The sequence below is a fragment of the Branchiostoma belcheri genome, unplaced genomic scaffold (genome assembly GCF_001625305.1).
Source record: "Branchiostoma belcheri isolate BF01 breed outbred unplaced genomic scaffold, Haploidv18h27 scaffold109, whole genome shotgun sequence".
NCBI lineage: Eukaryota > Metazoa > Chordata > Leptocardii > Amphioxiformes > Branchiostomatidae > Branchiostoma > Branchiostoma belcheri.
Window position 1 is genome coordinate 648,989 of NW_017802480.1, and position 23,371 is coordinate 672,359.

The window sequence follows — 23,371 nt, forward strand, 5'->3', positions numbered from 1 at the left end:
TTACAGCTTTGAAGAACCGGTCAAAACACCTACAGGGAAGGGAAAAGGTATCAAAGCATTTGTTTATTTCTTCATGACCTCCCTTCCACTGACATTCAGTTGAAACACTTTGCCTCCCGTTTTCTCCGTCTCTTAAATTTAAATACCTTCATCTTTCTTTTTTGCTTCAGTATTTTTCTTGGATTAACACTCTGTTAAAAGCCTTCATTTTTTTTTCATTACAAAGTTTGTTTGAGCATAGAGGCACTCTATGCTGGGAAGAAAAGAAAGAACGTTGTAAGAATCTCCAGACCTTATCATAAACTGAATGGATGAAGATGTTTGTGCACTTACTTGATGCCGTTCTCAGTAAGCAGTGCAGGGTCCAGCTGTAGAACGTTGCCCTCGAAGAAGTCTCTGTTGATCTCAGGGTCAAGGTCAGGCTCATCTCCCATTAGCTGTGAGGAAGAGAAAGGAATCTTGAAAATCTGGTAAAATACAGTTTGACAAAGTTTGTCACTTCCTCAAGATTTTATGTGCTATCAAGTGAAGTGGTGTGCAGACTAGCCCACTGGCGTAGCGGCAGCGTGCTCAACTTGGAACCAAGAGGTCCCGGGTTCGAGTCCTGACATGCCACTGATCTTGTGCCCTTGGGAAAGGCACTTAACACGACTTTCCTCACTTCACTCAAGTGAAAACGAGTATTGTCTTGTCCTATATTCGTCCTCTGCGTTAGTGGCGGCATAAAATAAGTTGATATAACTTGAGTGTGCCGTCACCATGTCTAGTCATCAAATGTTGGAATATAAAAAAAACAGTAAATGAAAGACTGGATACTAGTACTATTTTTAAGTACCAAACTTGCCAAACCACTCATTTTACCACTAACACAGTTCCCAAAACTTCTCACATTTCCTCACCTTAGAGAACCACTTGAAGCAGGCCTCCCTGTCGCTCACAAACACGGCATTCTCTGCCAGACAGTTCCAGATCTGTTTGGCCTGAGGAGCACACAGCCACAGCTGGCCGTCCTTCAGTAAAAACCTGTGCAGGAGAAAAATACAGCATTAAACAAGGGCTAGTTATCACAGAAATATCAGGACATCCTTCAGTAAAAACCTGCACAGGAAAAAAATGCAGTATTAAACATCATTCGTACAGAGGAACCCTTCTCTTGACTGACTCCAGTCTTTTCTAGATCTTAGTCTAGCACTGAACAACGGCTAGCTAATGTCATGACATCTATCGTGTTAACATAAAAATAATACAGCTCAAAAGGAAACTGCTAGGGAGACCTACAATTAAACTTGTCCATTGCTTTGCCAATATGTACTATTAAAGCCAGCATAATAAAATCATTACATGCTATCAAACAAATTCTTCAGTTATGCTTAAGTTCACAAACCAACAACACCTATCAAAATGTACAAAACTAAATAATTACATGCCAGCAAGTTGTTATTAATGTCAAAAAGACAGGTTTTATCTAAAATTAAGAAAAGTAAGAAACTCCTTACCTAAGAAAGTTGAGTCTCTCCTGCACCTGTTGTATATGAGTGTACCTCTCACTGGGCTGTACAACGTTCGGGTCCATCTCAGGGTTCTCCTTCAACATCCCCCGGACTTTGTTCATGTAAGACGCCAGATTTTCCGCCACTAGAGTCACCAGAGAATGAGTCTGTTGCAGCTGGTTTATAACCTCGTGTCGATAGTAAACGTGGGGGCTGCGCTGGGCGTGATTGTAATTTTGCGGGGCCTCGCCAAAAAGCTGGCAGATTTCGCGGATTTGTTTCAGCGCGGGAAGAACCCACTGATCGTTCTTGAGTTCGTCGACGAAGCGGTCGATCCACTGGGTCTTCTGGGCATCGCGGTCCTGGGAAAACAAGGTCTTGTGACGGAAAGGAACTCCACAAACCTAATTGTTTCTTTTCTGCTTTAGTCTGGCAGATAACTTCCTCACATGTTCCTATACAAATCTATACTCAAGTGTTTAAAAATGCATCCGTCTACCGATCTTAAATGTATGGACGTTTACATCTTGTCATCTTGATGTGTGTTTGCCTGACAGATTTCTATGACCAAAGAAAAAATTATTTTAGCCTGGATGCTATCCTACTTCATTTACCGGGGCTCCCAATTACTGACTCACACCCTTACTAAATAGAATGGCACCCAGGCTAACAATTTTTCCTTCTAATTCTATAAAGTTGCTGAACAAATGAAAAATGAAAAAATGAACATATTACAAGCAATCAATGAAAAACTCACTCCTGTCCGAAACCACATGCAACATACTCATTTGAAGTGATATCTCAATTGTTTATAAACCCTGCCGTGCTAGTTAAGGATTCTTATACATGTAATGCGCAAGCAGTAGCAGTCTTTCCAGCTATGTTAGTTGGAACTCTATTCCTCTGACCCAAGCTCTACCAACACCGCAACACCAGGCATCAAACCTGACCAGCTTACAGACATAACAATCAGATATGTACACTTGTGTTTGTAATAAAGTAAAGAAAGACATGAAGGATATCTAGTTATTCCAAACTGCTTTCAACTTGGGGTGTTTTAGCACTGATACAAAAGCAGAGATGGCTTCAAAAAGTTTTCAAAATATTTTCTTTCTTTGGTTTTTGTCCAGAATTCTATCCAAACTTGAGTCAACCTTTTATGTTTTTTTATTACACACAAAAATACAGCTTTTTTTGGTACTTTGGTTTTTGCTGTACACATCAAATAAAGTGGAAAGTTGAAAGAGAAACAAATTTCAGAAGAAAATCCTTGCCCTATCTGATGGTGTTGTGTCTGTATCCTGGTCTGACACTACTGATCTACAAGAACAAGAGGAAATGCCCTTACAGGTACCTGTGAACAGCTGTAGTCCAGGATCTTAATGTGAGCGCTCAGGGCCTGGTCCATGATGTCTGTGGGGACATCCTCACTGTGGGCCAGGTTCCACAATAGGTTTAACACCTAGATGGAGAGTCAATATAACACAGTATTGTAGAGTGTAAACTTAGTATTGACTAATGTAAACTTACTAGCACAGCACTAAAATGAGCACCACAGCAAACAATTCTGTCTGCTATACTGCTAAATTCTGCTATTTTCTTTGAATGTTCGGCAACTGGATTCTAGTCATGCAATTTTTTCTGTCAATTTTTTGTAACCCCTGTATCCCTTTCTAGTAGCCTCTGGTCTGTTGCAAAGCTCCAGGTACAAACTACAGACAAATTAACAAATAAACAAACACACACCTTGTGTGCCATGACACCGTCCTTGTCGTCCTCAGCCAGTCGTCTGATCAGCTCCAGTAACTTCTCTCGCTGCTTCTTACTGGCGTCTTTCCAGCTCTCCTGCAAATGGCACAGAAAGGAGTTTAACCTTTAGCACACTCAAGCAGTCATTTGGCTACAAGTCTCTATTGGTTATGGGGTTAGGCAGCAGGGAAAAGGTTGAAAACATAACACATCAAAGCCCAAGGGACAGATATGACATAAGACAAATAAGTTGGGCTACCGAGTATATCTTTTAACTTCTGTAAGCTTCTTCAGGGAGTAAATGTTAGGAAGAAGAAATATGTTTCAAAAAGACACAGAAGGAAAATGTTATAACACAAGACACGGGCATGGGTTTTGACACAACACATACACTGTGAATTACTTTTGCAAACAGATCTTAAGGGAAGTCTACTTATCTTGGGAAGGGACAATCTTGTCTTAAAGCACAATCTTGAAGATGTTCTTACCTTGAAGCAGTCGAAGAGATGGTCCAGTTGTTCAGGAGAGAAGTCCCAGGCCAGTTTGGCCAACAAGTCGTGGACATTTTTCACTATAGCTTCATGTTTGCCAGCCTGAAAACAGAATAAAAACATTACATAACAGTTACTGTAATTTGCCAAGGTCTAATGGTTTACAGGTAAACACAATCCAGAAGTACAGTTGTTAGTTCTTTGGAGGGGGTGTCAAGCCAGCTTTTCCAACAAATCAAGCATGTTAAGAACACAAAACATTCATTGATAAGAACAGTGGTACACCCATTTGAGCTATATCTCAATCCAATCTGTGCGTTACTTAACTTGTCTTGTTGTACTTACAAACTCTTCATACTGAACACTAGTATTGTGTATTGAGGATATACAATGTAATACAGTTCTGTGATACAAAAATTTTGAAACAAACGAAGTTGTTGCTCTACCTGTGCTGCCCAGATGTTGTCCAAGTCCCCCATGGTCAGAGCCTTCTCCTTGATGACAAATCGCAGGATTTTCTCCAGTTTCTCCACGTACTGAGGCTGATGCAGGCTGTCACGCAGCACGATGGACAGGACATTGTTCTGCTGGATCCATTCCTGAACAACACATAAAAACAAAATGTATCAATGGCCTGCCTAGTGTTAGATGTCCTAGTACATTTTAAGTCTAAAAAACTATTTCTGAAGTTCCAAACAAAGCTGCTTGGGAGCGGAAAATGTGATCACTTTTTCCTCAGGTTAATGGCTACCAACATCCAACGATTATCAGTCAAGTATCAGTCAATTGCTCATGTAGGCCATTACAACTTATGTCATACCTGGGCCGATTTTAGGCACATTTCGCTCGCATTAAAAGGTGTATTTTCACGAGTGGCTATGTCATACATAACATTCGCCGTATTGTATTCCATATTTATTACATCCAGCCCTTTATTAGAAGAGGAAGAAGAACTAGAGCAAAACTAATTGAGCAGAACAAACTAAGAACAGTTGTTACATCCAGCACTGTTGTGCTTACTGCCATCCTCTCTGCTGTTAGGAGGAGAAAAGAGGAAGAAGAACCAGAGCAAGAACAATATGTTTTCCTTCTGCAAAGATGAACATAAACCATAAACTAACAAGTTTTTACATCCAAACAAAATGTGCTTACCGCCATCCTCTCAGCAGTGAGCCACTCGTCCTCCTCCATGCCACTGTGCCGGTGTGTGTAGTACGACACGCTGGCGATCACTTTGTTCACCTCGTTTAGAGCATTCATCTTACCGTTGAAGGACGAGATCTGGAGCAATCTGCAGAGATGAGAAGCACAATTAAACATCTTAGTACTCAACCTATTGAACTAACCCACTGAAAAATCAAACTACCAGCATCACAAGCACTATGCCTTAAAAGTATTGTTTGAATTCATATTACATTGCAATGATCAATGGTTGGTCAAAATTCCCATGGGTTCAATTTGTTCTTCACACAATATAAATGAGCTTCTCTGATTTTGCAGGATGTATGTAACAAACATCATCAATTTCAGATGTTAGGAGCTGCCAAAAAGTAGTGAATGGTGCAGGCAAAATTTGTCTGGTGCAGGTTATTTCAAAAGTTACATGCACAGTGCAGGTATGCAGAAAAAGTATTTCAAACCCTTTAAATAAAATAAAATGAAAATGAAGTGAAGTATTTCCCCACCTGAGGATCATCTTGAGTCGGAACATCTCCAGGTTCTTCATGGTCTCCTCCTGGTTAGGGACGCGGGAGGCCAGACACTTGAGCGCCTTGATGATCTGAGACAGCTGGTCGTTCTTAGCCTCGTTCTTAGCCTCTTTCTTCAGCTCTTCGTCCGTCAGTCCGTCCAGGAACGTGGGCACGATGCCGATGATGGGCTGGAAGTACTCTTCCACGGTGTGGGGCGTCAGCAGCTCGTAACACTGACCCCACGGTCTGGGGGATTAACATTTGCAGATACCAGTCAGTATCAGAAAAAAATTACAAAGTGATCTCGATCAAGATTTAGCTCCCTGAAAAGCTAGTCTTCCACTGGTCGTGACAGAGAAGGTAGGTGCTATGTACAGTACATACAGGTTCAAGGTACCAGGGAAATTCCCTGAGTTCCCTAGTTAGCTTTAGGTCAATGCTGTATTTCTCAAACAAGAGAGCAGTGGAAAATTAAACAAGCAACAGGGTTTGTCTTTCATTTTCCTGATAGCTCAAAATTCAAAGACTTTCTGCTACACTTTTTTAGTACTTGTAAATCCAAGTTGGATACATGTATACAACACATGGAGAAAACTAAGTAAGACCTACTTGATGAGAGCTGCTATGATGGGCACATTGAGATGACCAGCCAGGAACCGTTCTTTGAGGATCTTGAACCCTTCTAGCTGGCCAAAACGGTTAATCAGATCCACTAGCCAGCCCTGGAAAGGTAACGAAATACATCAATTAGCATGCCGTATAGATCAACAGCAACCTTATCAAAATCTTTCAAAGACAATGTCTTCAGATATATGCTTTCAACACACTCTGTCCTTTGCTAAGTATGTGCCAGACACGACCAGACCTTACCTTAGGATTTCTGGGGTCAGGGGGCCTGGCAAATAGCTCATCATCAGCCAGCTGGGCAGAGAGAAGAAAAAGTTTCATTACAATTGTCAACACACTTCTGTAGCTGTAATAAAACAAACACTGTTTTTGTTTGCACAATTCACTAACAAACACACATCTGTGATCTAAAAAAAAACTTGCTGGAAGTTATGAAAATGCATACCTGTGTTCCAACCGGCACTGTTTCTGATGGTCTGGTGCCATTGTAGATATGAAATCTGTAAAAATCAAACAATTAGATCATGTACAAAGCTACATGATGTTAACAATAAAACTAACAAAATCGTATCATATAGATGTAAATTCAATAGGCTCTTCCCAGTATAAACAAGAAGAATGACATGTCCATTTACAAGTGTACTAAAAAATTCATGAGTAATATGCAGTAAAAGTTGTTTGAAGTTGTGCCTTACTTGCAGTGTGGGTTGAGGGCCATGGCTAGTAGATCTAGCAGAGGGAACCAGTCCTGAGACAGTTTGGTCACACACAGCTCAATCAACTTCTCAGCATTCTTAAAGATACATCTCTGAGGAAAGAGAAGTAGAAGATATATTAGTTGTACATTCTGCCTTGTATAAACCACATCAAATTCTTATCAACAAGCGACATCTATTCATAAATAATACATAAATAAATGTCAAATGCTCTCTACAAAGAAGACAAATTTACATGCTCTCCTTTCATACTTAAATTTTTACAACAAAATGTTACTATGTTGAAGGAGACTTACGTGGAGGTTAAAAATAGTCACACACCTCAAGTGTATTAGTGAACCCTGCCTCACTTAAGATAAGAGTTAGGACTACAAAGAAGTCAGCTATGGTACAAACCAATAAGTTTCTTATGCAACTTGTACTGACCAGCTCTGAGTACATAACTGGAATGATTTGGCAGTTTACTGGTTATGCCAAATGAACCTTTAAACTACCAAACAGCCCAACTTACATGGATCTCAAATTTCCAGCCGCTGACAGCGTCGTCTGTCAGGATTTTGGTGAAGGAAATGGTGAGTCCATCGCGGAAGAATCGCTGGCAAGCCTCACTCCGCGTGTCCAGGCCTGGAATGTGCGATAATGGAGAGTAAGAGCCGGCCGTACAAAAAGGTGACGTCGCTTAGCGTAAACAAAACTTATCAGACAACTCAGAAATAAACCACTTGTACATGCTAATCTTCAGCCCTTGTATCTCTGAGCAAAAAATCTAGAGTCAGCTCTATCGTGGATTACCAGCTCTCAATTACAGAATGTAGAAATATAGTTCAATATTTGAAATACACATTGTACAATGAAGAAACTTTAACCGGCAACTAGGAATGAAAAAAGCAGAAGTTTCAACTATATGACACCACTCTTTGCCAAAGAATGAATTGGTGTTTTCTACTTATCCAAGTCAAAAACTTTGATGAGTCCTGTCCAATTCTGTGTTTTCGCAATTCACGTTAAAGATTCTTCTCCAAAACATTAACTACCAGCACATTAACTTCCTAGGCAATACACGTTTTGATTAAGTCAAGGGCAGAATGAAGAAACATCTCACTTTTCTTGCACAGCTCTATGGATGCCTCCAGTAGCACCTCCAGTTCCCCTTTAGGCAGTACCGGCACCACCCAGCGTGGTCGGTTGATCATGTCATCCAGCTTAGCCAGCTCTGCATTAGGGAAGTCTGGCTCTACCCCCTCAGGCAGGTCCTCTACCCCCTCACTGGACACATTCTCCCCCCTCCCCCTCCGGAGCAGGGGGCTGTTCTACAGGGGGTGCTGTGGGGGTGCCCTGTTGGGGGGGTTGTTGTTGGGGGGGTTGCTGAGGGGGGTTGGCTGGTGTACCCCCTGGAGCTGGGTTCTGGGGAGAGTCCTGCTGGAAACAAGACCAGAGAATAAACAAAAGAAATTGATACAAACATAATACCATTAGCCTGGATGCCAGAAAACAACATACTAGACCCAGAGTGTGGGTCAGGGTCTAACTGAGGAGGGCTGCAGATTGTAACATTACTTAAACCTCAGCCAGCTATGGTAACCGTTTAGTACCAAAACTTGTTATAGCCAAATTTTGCTGGAAGACAAGCTTAGTTTATTGAGATCTCTTTGCATACCTTTACACGTTGATCTTTGTCCATCAAAATGATGGATACAGCAAAATTCTATGGACAGACAGTAGCTAGAACACTGGTTGTGACGTTACCTGGAGGTTGTCCCCACGCATGGCCACAGTCATTTAACCATTAGGCTGCTAAGGAACTAACATTTGTACTGTTTACAGGCAGCAGTGAGAGGGTTAATTTGTGATGTTACCTGGTTGTCCCCGCCTCATTTTTCTTACTTCCAAGTTCCAACACTGCAAAAGACTATTACTTAACCCTCAGGTTGCTAAAATAAATGATATTGCTCCTGAGGTTTAACTTTAAGGCAGCAGTTAGAGGGTTAATGTGCCGTACCTGGGGGTTGTCCCCGCCTGCGGGGCTGCCACGCATGGCCACAGTCATTAACCTTCAGACTGCTAAGGAACTAACATCTATACTGTTAACAGGTAGCAGTGAGAGGGTTAATTTTCCGTACCTGGGGATTGTACACGCATGGCCACAGTCATTAACCATCAGGCTGCTAAGGAACTAACATTTGTACTGTTTACAGGCGGCAGTGAGAGGGTTAAGTTGTGATGTACTGTTTATGGGCAGCAGTGAGAGGGTTAACTTTCCGTACCTGGGGGTTGTCCCCGCCTGCGGGGCTGCCACGCATGGCCACAGTCATCTCAGGTGCAGAGATGGGACAAATCTTGGCTGGGTCGTCCACCGTTCCAGAGGAGACAACAGACGGGGCAGGTTAAAAACTCGGCGTGTGGCAGTACTGAGACCTGGGGACCATCACAGCACATTCTCACCTACAAACTGGGGGGAAACAGAGCACAAAGTTAACATTTTATAATGTCCTGTCCACCGTTCCAGAGGAGACAACAGTCAGGGCAGGTTAAAAACTGGTCGTGTGGCAGTACTGAGACCTGGGGACCATCACAGAACATTCTCACCTACAAAGTGGGGGGAAAAAAGAGAACAAAGTTAACATTTTACGTATTTTATAATGTCATGTCCACCGTTCCAGAGGAGACAACAGTCGGGGCAGGTTAAAAACTGGTCGTGTGGCAGTACTGAGACCTGGGGACCATCACAGCACATTCTCACCTACAAACTGGGGGGAAAAACAGAGACCAAAGTTAACATTTTTTTCACCCATCAGGCCTAGGGAAACCAGGGACAAGTCTCACTTGATCAATCTATTGAAGAAGAGTGACTGGTCAAAAGCTCTAGGTGAGAACAATCCTTTGTAGAACTTTAAACATTCTTTTCGCCATGATTGTCATGTTTATAAATTGAACATTAAAATAAATGAGATTTCAGGAAGTATTCAATCCTCAGCTTCCTGAATTCTCAGAAATCATTAGGCAGAGGGGAAAAGAACTATTTCTCCAGATTTCAAAAAACATTCTGGAAAAACAGTGGGCTGGGAGGATCAGTGATCAATCTCAATTTACCAATCCTAGCTGAACTAGTTCCAAAGAATCTGATTCTGAAAATAAATGAATGAATATGCAGTGAAGTGTCCTGTTTCCCTGTTTAGACACAATGTCTAGCAACAGAAGATTGTGCTATGTAACAACCACTGGCAACGAGCCAGACTTCTCATGATTCCAAGTCTCACCCTGGGGAGGATATCTTCACTTTATTAGCTTCCGCTGGTTACAGCACCTGCTACCTGCAGATTTCAGACCCAGATATTATCCATTTTCCATTTAACATAAAGCAATTTGCCATAACGTTTTTATCTACGGATACAAATTTTCAAAGCAAAATGCATAGCCGATCTTAAAAGCCTTTTTAATAGTCTAGACCAGCACGGTTCCCACCAGTCTAGACTACAGTACAGGAGGATTTTCCATTAGCCAGGATTCCTTATCATCAATTTTTCAGGCCCCTTATCATGCAGACACACTTGCAGGAACCCTCACCCTCACCAAGGCCCTCTGATAACATGTCTCAGATATGTGGCATTCCGGTCCAAGGGTCGGGGCTACCAATTTTCCCCAACCCTACCATGGACCGGAAAGATAAAAGCATAATAGTATTAAACAAATGGCTTTTTCTTTTGCAGACACAATACCAGTAATGTTATCTTCATGGCAAAATCTGTTATCACCCGAAAAGCAATTGCCTGCATTATCTGCATTCTGCATTTTTCAACGGTGACTTGTACTCATTATTTGAAATGGAAAGCTTTTCATATCTGAATGCTTTCCAAATATTAGTAAAAAGCAAGATATGCCTAAATCTACAGTAGACAAAATAGCAGCTAAAACAAATCCACTCAGTTGAATTTTAGTTTTAGAAAGAGAACATTGAGATCGTAAATATGGCTCACACAAGCCCAATGCATTACATGCCAGGAAATACAGTATTCCATCCTAACAGTGAGAACAGTATGCCATGTGATTTTTGGAAAGACATCTACCATACCACCAGACAGTATGCTTGCAGACACACCAAATCATCAATCTAACATGGCAGCTCAGTTCCTAACTAAACCTTTTGCAGTTCTGAAAAAATATACAGGAGAAATTCCTAGAATTCAATTGAGAAGACAGACAAATATATGACTTCTGTAGACGACTTGGACTTTGTCTTGGGACTTTGAATTCTACATAATCAAATTGTCAAGACATTACAAAACATAGCTGAATCGCAAGTGAAATTTTTGGAGACCTTTCATGTGAACACTATTACTGATGGGATTATTGTGATTTAGACTTAATTAGAGATGGCATAAACTGATGATTAAAAAGAATGTTGATGCTACTTAATTCAATTTCGCAAAAGGATAATTTAAGTTTAATTTGATAATTCCTTACAAATATAAAATGCATGCACTTGAAGAGCTGAGTTGAAAATTGAGTGTGATGACAGGGCTGAGACTGAATAAATATAAATATCAGTGATGTAAGTTACCTGTTTAGAAATTCATCACTTCCTTTTTTCACTTTCAATGATAGAAGCACTTGTTACAAGTGTTCTGATTGGACATTGCATTAATCCATACTACAACAGGTGTCACAGTATCAAATTACAATCAAGGGCTGCCCAGCAATTTTGTTTAGAGCAATGCATTACCCAATTCCTGAGCACAAAGCAATGGCAACATTGAGGGCAATAAAGAATAATTCTTTGGGTATGAAACCTCACCCATGCCATTTCTTTTATCAAGGCGTTCCTTTATTGCAGTAAAATGTGTAAATACAGTCCCAATTTTTGACATGTTCAATCCCCTACAATAGGTACTATTAAAAAGGATGACTTGCTTGCTATCATTTTATAACATTGAGATCTCATACTCTACATCTGCATATGTGCTTACTGCTTATGATGTCTAAATTCTTATGTAACATAAGAAACATGCTCTCATATTCATAACCTCACAGGCATATGAAAGGAAATTTTTGTACATTTAAACAGAAGTATTACATTAAGGGAACATGGCATACAGCTAACATGGCCACAGCCTCGTTTTAGGTCAGCATACTGAATTACATATTACATCAACCTTGTAAGAGGATTAGGAACAGACATGACAATATAATTTTACGGCAGCTTTTGTCATGCACGGATGCGGGGATTCTGAAAAGAAGATTATCAAAACCATCACCAATCAATATATGTATAATAGGTACATGCTGTATTAGAAAAATCTTGTCTTGGTCAAAATACTGTGACGGATAGACACTGGTAAAATTTGGGACCATGACTCTGCATAGCCATTCCATGTATCTCATTCAAACATGAAGGAACATAAAATACCAGTACTCCTGGGCATAGACATGAGGCAGACTAGACAGACTGGGGCAATTAAAATGCCATCAACCAAAGGTTTGAATCTCTTTCTTTGTCTCTTTTGTAAGGTTAGGAATAAGGGTTGTAAAATGGGTCAAATTTACTAAATTCCTAGGAGAGTATGCTCTTTTCTTTCATCTTTTAAAAGATTCGGTTTGGATGCTCATACTTGTGGTGCATACAACACTGATTAAACATTCACAATCGGCTGTTTCAGAATTGAGTGTACCCATTTACTTTTCCACATGTTACCAGTTGATAACAAAGTCTACATGATATATTGATGTTTCAGACTTATATTTCCCAAAAGCTGGTGTGACAAGGAACATTACAATAAAAAAAGTAGGGAAATCGGTCAACATTTGGCGAAACTATCGACAAATATCTTACTTAAAAATGCCCCATTTTCAGTGTTACCAGCCGTCATTCAGTTTTTTCACATTCTAACCATTGCTGCAGACATCACAAATATGGTTGCTAGCTTAAGATTTCTTATTTTGTACAAGCAGGCATATGTTTACTAGAGATTTGTTACCAATTTTTGAAGATACACCACCTTTTTTTGCCGGGAAGGTTATTTTTCACTTTTACCCCCATGTTACCAATTTTAGTGAAATATTTACTTAAAGATTGCAAGGTCTTTAGCATTGTTTAATTATGCTGTTATAAGTGCTAGTTTGACATGTAAAGGTTTAATATGATGTATGTAAAAGAAAAAATTGAATGAGATCATTCCTACTTTCATCTGACTCACAGCTAAGGATTGAAGTACAGGCTGCCATTTTCCGAAAAATTTTGTCCCGTCCGTACCCCCTCTTGATTTCTACATTAAGTAAATACTATAAGCTTCTAATTGTGATGGCTTATAAGTCTATATTGGCATATACCAAACCACCATAGAAACCATTTCTGTGATAAAGACTTTGCCTGATATAGCACAACAAACCCCCAAATGTCCCGTCCGTACCCCTGTCCCGTCCGTACCCCCCACCTGTCCCGTCCGTACCCCCACTTTTAGTTTTTAGCCAAGTACTGTGGAAAATGGCATTCCAATTGCTTGAAATACACATAGTAAAACCTTAAAAGATGCAAACATTTGTCCTCCTTACTAAAATTAGTAGTTTTTAATGAATTCATCAACATTTGCTTTCACCCGGAGGAAGCTCTTGTGGACATTGTCTACTCCGGACTCACGTGCATGTGAACCAACTTTAGAGAACTGTTCTGGTTCTCTGAAAAATGTATTAACAAGCCAAGGTGTAAAAGAAAACATACCAGTTCATGTGCATTTTGTAGCTGTGCTAGAAATTAAGATTCCTTCAAGGGAGGAGGGTTGCCAATAACTCTGAATTTAGACTACAAGTCCTGCAGCGCCCCCCCCCCCATTCTTTTCTTTGAGCACACTCAAATATATAAATGTACAGGTTCTGATATGTTATGTGATGTTATTAATGCTGTTTCTAATGTTCCCAAAGCCTTTTTAGCAATATTAGTAATTAGGATCCTTAAAACCTACCATCAGCTGATTTTTTTAAGGAAAGCCCTAAATTATATAAGCCAGAAAAAGTTTCTGTTCATACTATAATATACAGAAAATTCTAATTAGAATGTCCAGCTCCCTTTTCCTTAGTCTAGACACTATTACAGTGTTTGTAGATACTTCTTTTCACTGGTATTAGTGAATAAATGTGTTTCAAAAGGTTTGGACAAGTCCCTGCAGTATCAGTCTTCTGACCCATTGTGTCCCGTCCGTACCCCCACATACAGTCATAAAAATGATCATTGAAAAGTCCATTGATGTGTTTCCAAGATATATAAGCTAGAACCTTTTGTAGAAATGTATACAGAATGAAATAATAACAGAGTTAAGCTTCCAAATTGCCTGAACTTGAAAATTTGGTATTTGACCTTTCCTTGAACATGAAATGGCAGCAAGTTGTTTTCCTCGCAATATAATAAATGACCAGAAAATGACACAGCAAGGTGTTACTGCAAATCAAAGTCAGTTTTTTGGTGTTGTGGATACTAGTAATGGAACATAATATGGAATAGTGTTTATCTTTTGTTCTTTATTTGGGTATATTCTATGTAACTTTACATACAGTCTTGCAGTTGTCCCGTCCGTACCCCCTTAATGACCCATTATGTAAAAGACCTGTATCACAGTGACCGAGAAGTGTTGTGCAGAGATATTTTAGGATATGAAGCCCAAAGTATGTACCTTTGAATTGCCAACATAAATTTTGAAGTACATGAAAGTTGATTTTTCACTCCAAGTGACAGCCTTTTGGTACACTCAATTGTGAAACAGCCGAATATAGCTCTGTTTATCTTTAACAGATCGAGTTTCTTCTTTTGAGCAATAGATTTGCATCACAACAAGTGTTGATTGTTTAATCTTACTGAATTACAGTAATCATAGACACTTGTGAAAATTCAGGGTGCCCCACATTCAGATGTAAATAATCGTGTACATACATCATGATATTTTTTCTGGTTCTCATTTTTGGAGGTGAATTTTGGGAATCTATCAACGCTAGATGCTAATTCAAGACACAGACAAAATCAGGCAAACATTTGAAGTATTCCTGAAACAGGAAATGCAGTGTTCAGTTACATAACCTTAGAATAGGCATTAGCACGTAGTCTGTATATTGGGATCTTTCTTCTTGTACACATACCCGTTTAAAGCTTCACTGACCTGTTTTCTTGTTGTTTCTGCAGTGTTTATTCTACTGACATGGGAGAAAAGCAAAATGGACTACCAGCCCTTCTGAGAATCTAAGGAAAGCATTATTTCCTTGTAACCAAATTAGGGGTTTAGCCTTAGGAATGCTTATGTATACCTAACAAGTCTTCCAAAACACACCAACTTAGTAATTTACACCAAAACAGAGACTTTTTCAGAACAAAACTTTGTGGAGAAAACAGATTTCTGGTGCCATTTGACTGGAAACCCCTCCCATTCTCAAATGAATGCCATTTGGATAAAACCTGAAACAGGAATGTTCCACATTATTATTCCAGCCACATACATGTGAGATATAGTCAGTAGTTTCAATCAGGAGAAACCAGCCTTGCTTCTAACTAGAACTATTTTCAGAAGTGGGACATATGACGACAGTGTTACTGAACTACATTATTATGCTGACACCAGGCTGTATCATATGTCACTGTTTCAACCATGTTATCAACACTGCTATATGATAGTATATCAGGGCTCAAATTATCAGTTTTCTGTATGATTCTTAACAACAGTTATACTAATGCAGTACATGTATTTCTACATTGCCAGATCGCAAGCTGTTTACAACATAACATATATTTTTCTTCATCCTTAACATTTTTTTTCTGCCAATGACTTACAGGTGTGTATTTCAAGGAAGGGTGTATCTGTATATGTATATACAACATCAAATCAACATTGTATAATCTCTTAACATTTTAAAAATACAACACATTTAAGCAAGTTAGGGCTAGGGAAATTATAGGACAGACAGTCTACAGCTAGGCTTATCAAAATTGAAGATCACAATTTATGGTGGCAAGAGACTAACCCTTGAAAATGCATCAACATCCATGTCATAATTGAATTTGTGTGAGACTAGTGTTCCCTGTGCATATTTCTGACTACAATCACATTTTCTGGGGCTTGTACAGAATATTAAACACACGGCACAGCCGGGCACACCGATCTGACAGATAGAGCCAAAGATACATCATAAATCTAACACCATGTCACGATCATATGAGCGATTGCATCACAGGGAAGGGAAGAAATTATGTTTCAAACCTTCCAAGTTGTTAAGATTTCTGTGACCCGCCTAATCCCTACCTATTTGACAGTAGCATGAAAAACGGGTGGATATACTGTCTATTGTGTACGCTGGGTAAGGATTTTGCAAAAATCACGGAAAAGGGCGTAACATTTTCAGACAGAGAAGGAAACATTCTGCGACAAAAATTAAAGTACGAGGGGATCGATACTGCCAGCTAGAGCTATGTTATGGCGAAAATGAACGAACCACGGGAAAAGAGGAACACATATACTTCCACAAATGTAGGAAATCTCTAGTTCTGGGTGATATGCCCGATGCCATCTTACCAGGCGAATAAAGTCGTCTGCCTGTAAGCCGCCAAAACTGCAACAGAAACCGGGTTTGCCTCAAGTCCAAGATGGCTGCTGCAACCAATGTTTACAATGCAAAGTGCGCAGTAAGGAATGCATAAACCGGCCTACACGTCCCCTTACCTGTCAAATGGTCCGGCTGGGTAGCTAGAACACATACATGCAAGAAACTCTGCAAGATGTCTTCAAAAATCCAAGATACAGAGGCCCAAAATACGGCAATAATCGCCGATTGACTCAATGTCAAAATACTGGGACCCTTGCATCGAAGATGAGGAAACCCCGTCAGAATGATGTCATGGGCGCCGCCATATTGTTTTTTCCTTGTTATAATTTATAAAATTATCGCCAAAATTGATATCTTGTCAAATAAATAAAGTGATTGTAAATGTATGAAAATATTCTACTCATAAAATCTTCGTTGATTGTACATTTATGATAGCCGTATCAAAATGTTCAACTTTGAACTTTCACCGATAGCCTGTTGGGGTCAGTGCCAGGTCACGAGTTCGTGTGAAGAGCGATCATGGCGAGTTACCGGTTCAATCTGGTCAAGGTGAGGGAAAAACAACTTTTTCTATCAGCGATTTGTAAATTTACAGTATTACAAGATAGTAAGAGTTTCAATGACGTATACTCTTCGATTAAGTGATGAATTTTGAGGTCATAATGGCCACAGTTATGAACGTAATTCCACCATGCCGTATAACGCCCCCCTCCCTCCAAAATCTTAGGTGCAGACAACTCCACTACTAACGTTACATGTAGTACTGTGTACACATTGTAAATATGCCACATTTTTGTCCTATCTTAACAGCTTGTATTCACTGTAAAAATAGGCCAAGTAGACATTAAGGCAGTTTGCCGCTCATGCGATGTAAACAAACCAACAAAAATTTACTTTTGGTTGACATTGCCACCTTCAAAAGATTCCTTTCTCTTGAAAATGTTTTGCACCTGATACCTTAATTACATGGGTTTAAGACTTGTTTACCTTGAGGGAATATCATTTCACAAATTTCATTGTATATTCAACATTGTTCATAGATTGTTGATGTTTTCTTTCCCTTCCACTTCCAGCGTGTTCCACAGTTCAGTTCCTCGCTGTATAAGATAGCCAGACGATGGTGTTCCATCTACACTACACGGGTGGACCCAACCGAACCTGTAAGACTACTTTTCTACTTAATTGTAGCAGAAAAGATTTGCATGTACTGTTTTCTGTAAGATGCTAGTATAAAATATTTGAATTAAAAATGTGATACTATGTATATATGATTATATGTGTGAAGTCAATGTGTGTGATAGTTTTATAGTACATGTACAATGATTTACTGAATGATGTATGTTGCTTTCTATTTGCAGACATTTGACAAAATTCTCATTGCCAACAGAGGAGAGATAGCCTGCAGGGTAAGTCATTGTCACTTTTTGAATTTCTACCCTAAGGCCTAACTCTTTTTGACTTAATCCTTTGTGTTGAAATTACCTGTACTTCTAACATTGGTTAACATTTGGAATTTGTTGATTTTTGGAATGGATCCTTGGAAATGATCCTGTTGTTAACTCACTTATGTATTTGTTCCCCTATTGCAGGTGATGCAGACATGTAAGCGGATGGGAATCAAAACAGTCGCCATCTTTAGTGAGGCTGACAGACATGCAGTAAGTATGAACCTATTTTGGTACGCAGTACTGAAATAATTCTTTTCTATACCAAACAAATATTGGGTCAAACTTTATGGTTCCTTGGCCAAGGTAAAGGAAGTCATCCTTCCCATAAACTTATGGATGGCACCTTGCCTTGGTGCTGAAATAGCTTTCCGTCACAACTTGGGTCTTCTGAAAACACTGTTACTGACTTATTCACTGCCAGGTCTACCTTGACATCATGACATGTGGACAACCTGATCTTCCAGTTGTTGACTAATCCTCAGAATTAGTTTCTCCATGTGTTAGTGATACTCAACTTTTTTCTGTCCTTCCAGCTTCATGTGCAGATGGCAGATGAAGCCATGTGTGTGGGCCCTCCTCCCTCCAGTCAGAGCTACCTGGTCATGGACCGCATCATGGACGTCATACGGAAAACTGGCGCTCAGGCTGTGAGTAGAGTTGTGGGGACTACATGTATTTTCTTAGTACAGAGTGGTAATACATGTACATTAATCTTAATCCAAGATGCTATAGTTAGGGCCTTATCGCATACATCAGCGGATTCATCCTTGTAAACTTGTCAATGGCAGCTCTCCTTGGTGCTGAAATAGCTTTCCGTCACAACTTAGGCTATATTACAACACTGTCACTCACTTACTCACTCACACAACAATCACAAACTGAGGGCTTTCTTGGCATGCATGTTTTCTGTCACAACCAACTGTCTTGTTATGGAACAGGCTGCCTTAGATTATGTCACAGTCTGCTTGAAAACACTATGACATCAAAATCATACAGCATCCTATAATGAATGTGACCAGCCCATTAGTCTCATGTATACCGCGAACTTTTGTGTTACAATATTTAGTGTACATCTCTGAATGATCATGTTTTCTGTCACAGGTCCATCCTGGCTACGGCTTCCTGTCAGAGAACAAAGAGTTTGCCAAACAACTAGTAAGTAGAAACACTTAGTACTTGATAGGTTCAGTAGCAACCTGAGTACACATTATCATCAAGTTGAGCTTGAAGATAGCTTTTCTGACTTTAAATCAAACCAACAAAAAGAGTTGACTCACTGTCAAATTTTCAACTTTCCCATACAGTTCTTTACCAGTGCAGGTATGGTGAATTTCAAGGCAATAAATGATGAACCACTTTATTGTTTATAGGCAGATGAGGGTGTGGTTTTTATTGGCCCTCCCTCCGGTGCCATCCAAGCCATGGGAGACAAGATCGAGAGTAAACTCCTGGCTAAGGATGCCAAGGTCAACATCATCCCAGGCTTCGACGGTGTGGTCAAGGTCAGTAGGAACCTACTTCATCCCTGCATCCATCCATCCATCCATGTATTGATTTGTTAGTTTTTTTTTTTTTGTGTGTGATTATTCAGTAATTCATTGCTCGACCTGTGGATATATGATGCTTTAATTTGATCCGCTGGTTAGACACAGATGCAAAATAAAAATTAATGCCCACTGTTGTCATTCACTGAATTGTCTAGTCTTGAACACAGATAAATATTAAAATTGTACATTAACAACATGTACAAGTAATATTGGGATTCTTTTTGTTTCACTTAGGATGCTGATGAGGCTGTAAAAATTTCCAATGAAATAGGTGAGTTCCTCTATGCTGTGAAGTTATTCAGCTATATAGGTACAGTATGTTTTGTTGATCTTTCCTGACCAATAATGATATTGTTGTCTGTCTGTTTGTTTGTTTGTTTCAAACTTTTTGTTTGTTTGTTTGTTGATATTTTGCCTCCTGTTTCCTTTGACTTCAGGTTATCCTGTGATGATAAAGGCATCAGCCGGAGGTGGAGGAAAAGGCATGAGGATTGCATGGAATGACAAGGAGGCAAGGTAGGAAAATTAAATTTAACTCAGATGTGACTGTGATTTCATTAGCATACCTGTAGTTAACAATTGGCATAGTCAATAATTTTGGAATTACACATATTAAACAAGTAGGATTCCTCTGAGATTACCTTAAAAAGTTCCAGGCAAAGTACAGTTTTCACACTTTCAAATTCTATGTCTGAAAGCTAACTTTGTTGAAACTTTGTTGAAATTTTGCTATAATAGTGGTTATTCTGTTTTGTTTATCCAGAGATGGTTTCAGACTTTCTTCTCAAGAAGCTGCGTCTAGTTTTGGTGATGACCGTTTGTTGATCGAGAAGTTCATCGACAACCCCAGACACATAGAAGTGCAGGTAGGAGCAAGGTTCAGTTTCTTACTAGTTACTCACTAAGAAAGCACAACAAACATCTTTTCACAAATGGTTGTCTTCATACAGCCATGCAGCAATGTTTTCAATAGCCTCCTGTTTGGAACTAGACCGGAACCTGTTAAGTTCAGTGAGGAGGTCTCCCAACACCTAGCGAACCAGCAATAACTGCAGTACCACTTCCTGTGTGTTTTACTTCATCTGTACTAATTCTTCCATTCCTCTCTGCCCAGGTTCTGGCAGACAGCCATGGCAATGCCTTGTACCTCAACGAGCGAGAGTGTTCCATCCAGAGAAGGAACCAGAAAGTGGTGGAAGAGGCTCCAAGGTACTTATATCTTGTCTCAGCATTCCTTACTCAAATTGTAAGATAGTTTGAGATGATCTAGTCATCAAGTCAGTCTTTTGAGTTGAAATATGAGTTGATAGACATGGAATAGAAAGAAATTTTAGGATGCCAATTTGGAGTGACCAGAAAGATTTAATGCAGGATTTTTTAATACCACTTAGAGTTTGAATCACATATAAAATGTTTAAGGTATTAACCTATTGATATTTTCCTCCAGTATATTCCTGGACCCAGACACAAGAAGAGCCATGGGAGAACAGGCTGTGGCACTCGCCAGGGCTGTAGAATACACATCTGCTGGTAAGTACTAGACCATGTCTTTGCTTTTGTTATTTTGTGCAAGCTTAGGTGTGAAAATTTTAAGCTGAAATTAGCAAGACTTTTCAAACTTATTTTGCTCTTTAACCCTTGTCCTGCTGGCAATTTTTACACAATATTTTCAAATAATTTCATGTCTTAATCAGGTCACAGACCCTTGACTTTTTTTGCCCTGCGGCGGCGTAGTTACTTCTGCATTCGTTGCGTTTCGCTGCGGTGTGATGCGTTGCACGAGAAACACCCCCAAATCGCACATATACAGGGCGCTATATAGATGATACTGTATGTGCAACCCATATATATGTCCCGCAGGACAAGGGTTAACATTCCCACTTTTTGTACCAAAAAATTGATCCAGGATTCGAAACATTTCAAACTGCACATTAGAAGGAATAACACAGCCATGTAACTTCTGCAGGTACTGTTGAGTTTCTTGTGGATTCTCAGAAAAACTTCTACTTCCTCGAGATGAACACAAGATTACAGGTAAGTTATTAGAGTAAAAGTTGTGATTATCCTAAATTTATCATAAATGCCATGCCAAAAGAAGTTAGGGAAAAATGATTCTCAAGGAAGTAAAATTGCACAGCTGCAAACATTGAAGTTGTGAATCAAAGATACTTAACAATGGGAAATTGTGGGTTTATTAGAACAGTGTTTGTAAAAGATAACAGTGATTATATACTTAGAATGAAAGCAATTTTGTCCAACCTCATTTCTCCATTTCCTTTGTTGTATAAAGAAGTGGATTCATTCCCCAAGCTAACCGACATCTATCACACCACAGTCGTCCCTCAGTAAGACATCTGGAGCCGCATGGACGCATGGTTCCTGTTTAAAACTTTTATTCAGTCTGTCACAACCAGTTTTGCCCTGTGAGCTTCTTTGTTAGTACCTGTATGTCCATGTGATAGATGGCAGATCACTGAGGAATGAGTCCACTTTCATTTATACTCTAAGAAATAACTAAATATATACTTCATTTCTTTTGTCCCTTTCCATTCCACAGGTGGAACATCCAATTACAGAGTGCATCACTGGCATTGACATTGTACAGCAAATGATCAGGGTTGCAAAAGGTAACAACCAATCACATATGATTAATCACTTCCTGGACAAAGCCTATACTTTCCTAACAATTGTAGGTACTCATTTTGAAGGCTAAAATAGTCACTGTGTCAACTTGTGCTCTCAGTTCATTTAGTGATGCTGAAGAAGAGTGATGGATGTCCCTCAAAACACCCGGAATTTATCTCTGTTATTTATCCAGTAGTAGAGTTTGACTTGTCTCTGAATATTGGTAAAATAGATGTAAATTTTGATGGATTTTTTTTTTCTCCCCAGGACATGAACTGACCATCAAACAGAGTGACATCCCCATACGTGGCTGGGCTGTGGAGTGTCGAGTGTACGCTGAGGTAAACTTTTTTTAAACTTCGTTTTTGACAGTAGACTGTAATCCATGCTTTGATATCGAGAGTAGGAGCAAATGGAGCAGTACTTTTATACAAACATAAGTATAGAAGGATGCCGCTACTGTTACAGTACTTTTATAAGTGATGTTCTTTAAGAATGTTTCTCTGTCTTATTTAGGATCCCTACAAAAGTTTTGGTCTGCCATCAATAGGCTGGTTGAACAGGTACCAGGAGCCGACACATCTGCCAAAGGTAAAAGAACATTAACCAGTTTAATCCAGTTTAATTCAAATATGTATCTGCAAGCACTTGTAGTTCCATAGCTAGTTCCAAATCCATTGTCTAGAGAATTGGGCCTAGATTAATACATCACAAGCAATTCAAATGTCTGTCACCCAGGCAAGGATCAATTTTTCTGTTTTTTTCTTCAAATCTGCTAGCCCTAAACTTCTAGTATGATAGTAAGACAATCGTGTACACAAAGAAAGGCTTAGAAATGCTGTGCAGATTCATCTATGTCTTCTTGATCCTCCCAGGTGCGGTGTGACAGTGGTATCCAGGAGGGAAGTGAAATCAGCATGTACTATGACCCCATGATCTCCAAGGTCGGTCTTTACTCTTCTCAAAGAAACATGAACCTCTAGAAAATCTTTTTACTTTCTAAGACATAGTGTAAGCAGTTACATAACTTTGGTACCTCTTCTAACTGATGCTTCTAACTGAGTTTGTAAGGGATGTTGAAGGTACAGTACTTGTTTTCCAGTTGGTGACATATGGAGACAATAGAGAGGAGGCCCTACAGAACATGTGCAGGGCTTTGGACAACTATGTCATCAGAGGTATGTGGTAATGTACTTTCAGCAAAGCAAAAAATGATAGTTTATTTATGTGACACTATTCCATCCAACATGCTCAGTGGACTAATAGTAAGTAATTGTGGCTCTGGACTCAAAGAATTAAAGTTGTTTCTATCTGTTGTTTGCTATCCTAATTTGCCTTCTATAGTTATTCTATAGTTATTGGTCTATGGTCCACTGTTTGTTGCAGCTTTTCCAAGCTTTGTACATGTATATAT

The 23,371-nt window shown here is 39.5% G+C and overlaps 2 protein-coding genes across 2 annotated transcripts in view; one reads left to right on the top strand and one right to left on the bottom strand.

Annotated features, from left to right (window-relative positions):
- The window catches only part of LOC109481231 (probable ubiquitin carboxyl-terminal hydrolase FAF-X), a 34,298-nt gene extending 25,172 nt beyond the window's left edge, over positions 1 to 9,126 (bottom strand). Inside the window, 17 exon segments of the mRNA XM_019783776.1 lie at positions 334 to 437; positions 900 to 1,023; positions 1,497 to 1,852; positions 2,845 to 2,952; positions 3,237 to 3,335; positions 3,728 to 3,832; positions 4,177 to 4,329; positions 4,883 to 5,021; positions 5,416 to 5,667; positions 6,031 to 6,143; positions 6,292 to 6,342; positions 6,494 to 6,548; positions 6,744 to 6,856; positions 7,276 to 7,388; positions 7,867 to 8,032; positions 8,034 to 8,183; positions 9,029 to 9,126. Of these exon segments, the coding sequence (XP_019639335.1) occupies positions 334 to 437; positions 900 to 1,023; positions 1,497 to 1,852; positions 2,845 to 2,952; positions 3,237 to 3,335; positions 3,728 to 3,832; positions 4,177 to 4,329; positions 4,883 to 5,021; positions 5,416 to 5,667; positions 6,031 to 6,143; positions 6,292 to 6,342; positions 6,494 to 6,548; positions 6,744 to 6,856; positions 7,276 to 7,388; positions 7,867 to 8,032; positions 8,034 to 8,183; positions 9,029 to 9,076 (2,249 nt within the window). The 5' untranslated portion in view covers positions 9,077 to 9,126.
- Positions 9,127 to 16,761: 7,635 nt separating this feature from the next.
- Positions 16,762 to 23,371, top strand: part of LOC109481241 (propionyl-CoA carboxylase alpha chain, mitochondrial-like) — a 10,184-nt gene continuing 3,574 nt past the window's right edge. The window contains exons 1-18 of the mRNA XM_019783785.1: positions 16,762 to 16,886; positions 17,411 to 17,497; positions 17,696 to 17,743; positions 17,927 to 17,995; positions 18,319 to 18,432; positions 18,887 to 18,940; positions 19,156 to 19,287; positions 19,567 to 19,603; positions 19,770 to 19,848; positions 20,096 to 20,198; positions 20,447 to 20,541; positions 20,780 to 20,862; positions 21,299 to 21,366; positions 21,890 to 21,959; positions 22,225 to 22,298; positions 22,474 to 22,548; positions 22,833 to 22,901; positions 23,060 to 23,135. Of these exons, the coding sequence (XP_019639344.1) occupies positions 16,857 to 16,886; positions 17,411 to 17,497; positions 17,696 to 17,743; positions 17,927 to 17,995; positions 18,319 to 18,432; positions 18,887 to 18,940; positions 19,156 to 19,287; positions 19,567 to 19,603; positions 19,770 to 19,848; positions 20,096 to 20,198; positions 20,447 to 20,541; positions 20,780 to 20,862; positions 21,299 to 21,366; positions 21,890 to 21,959; positions 22,225 to 22,298; positions 22,474 to 22,548; positions 22,833 to 22,901; positions 23,060 to 23,135 (1,363 nt within the window). The 5' untranslated portion in view covers positions 16,762 to 16,856. The remainder of the gene's footprint in view (positions 16,887 to 17,410; positions 17,498 to 17,695; positions 17,744 to 17,926; positions 17,996 to 18,318; positions 18,433 to 18,886; positions 18,941 to 19,155; positions 19,288 to 19,566; positions 19,604 to 19,769; positions 19,849 to 20,095; positions 20,199 to 20,446; positions 20,542 to 20,779; positions 20,863 to 21,298; positions 21,367 to 21,889; positions 21,960 to 22,224; positions 22,299 to 22,473; positions 22,549 to 22,832; positions 22,902 to 23,059; positions 23,136 to 23,371) is intronic.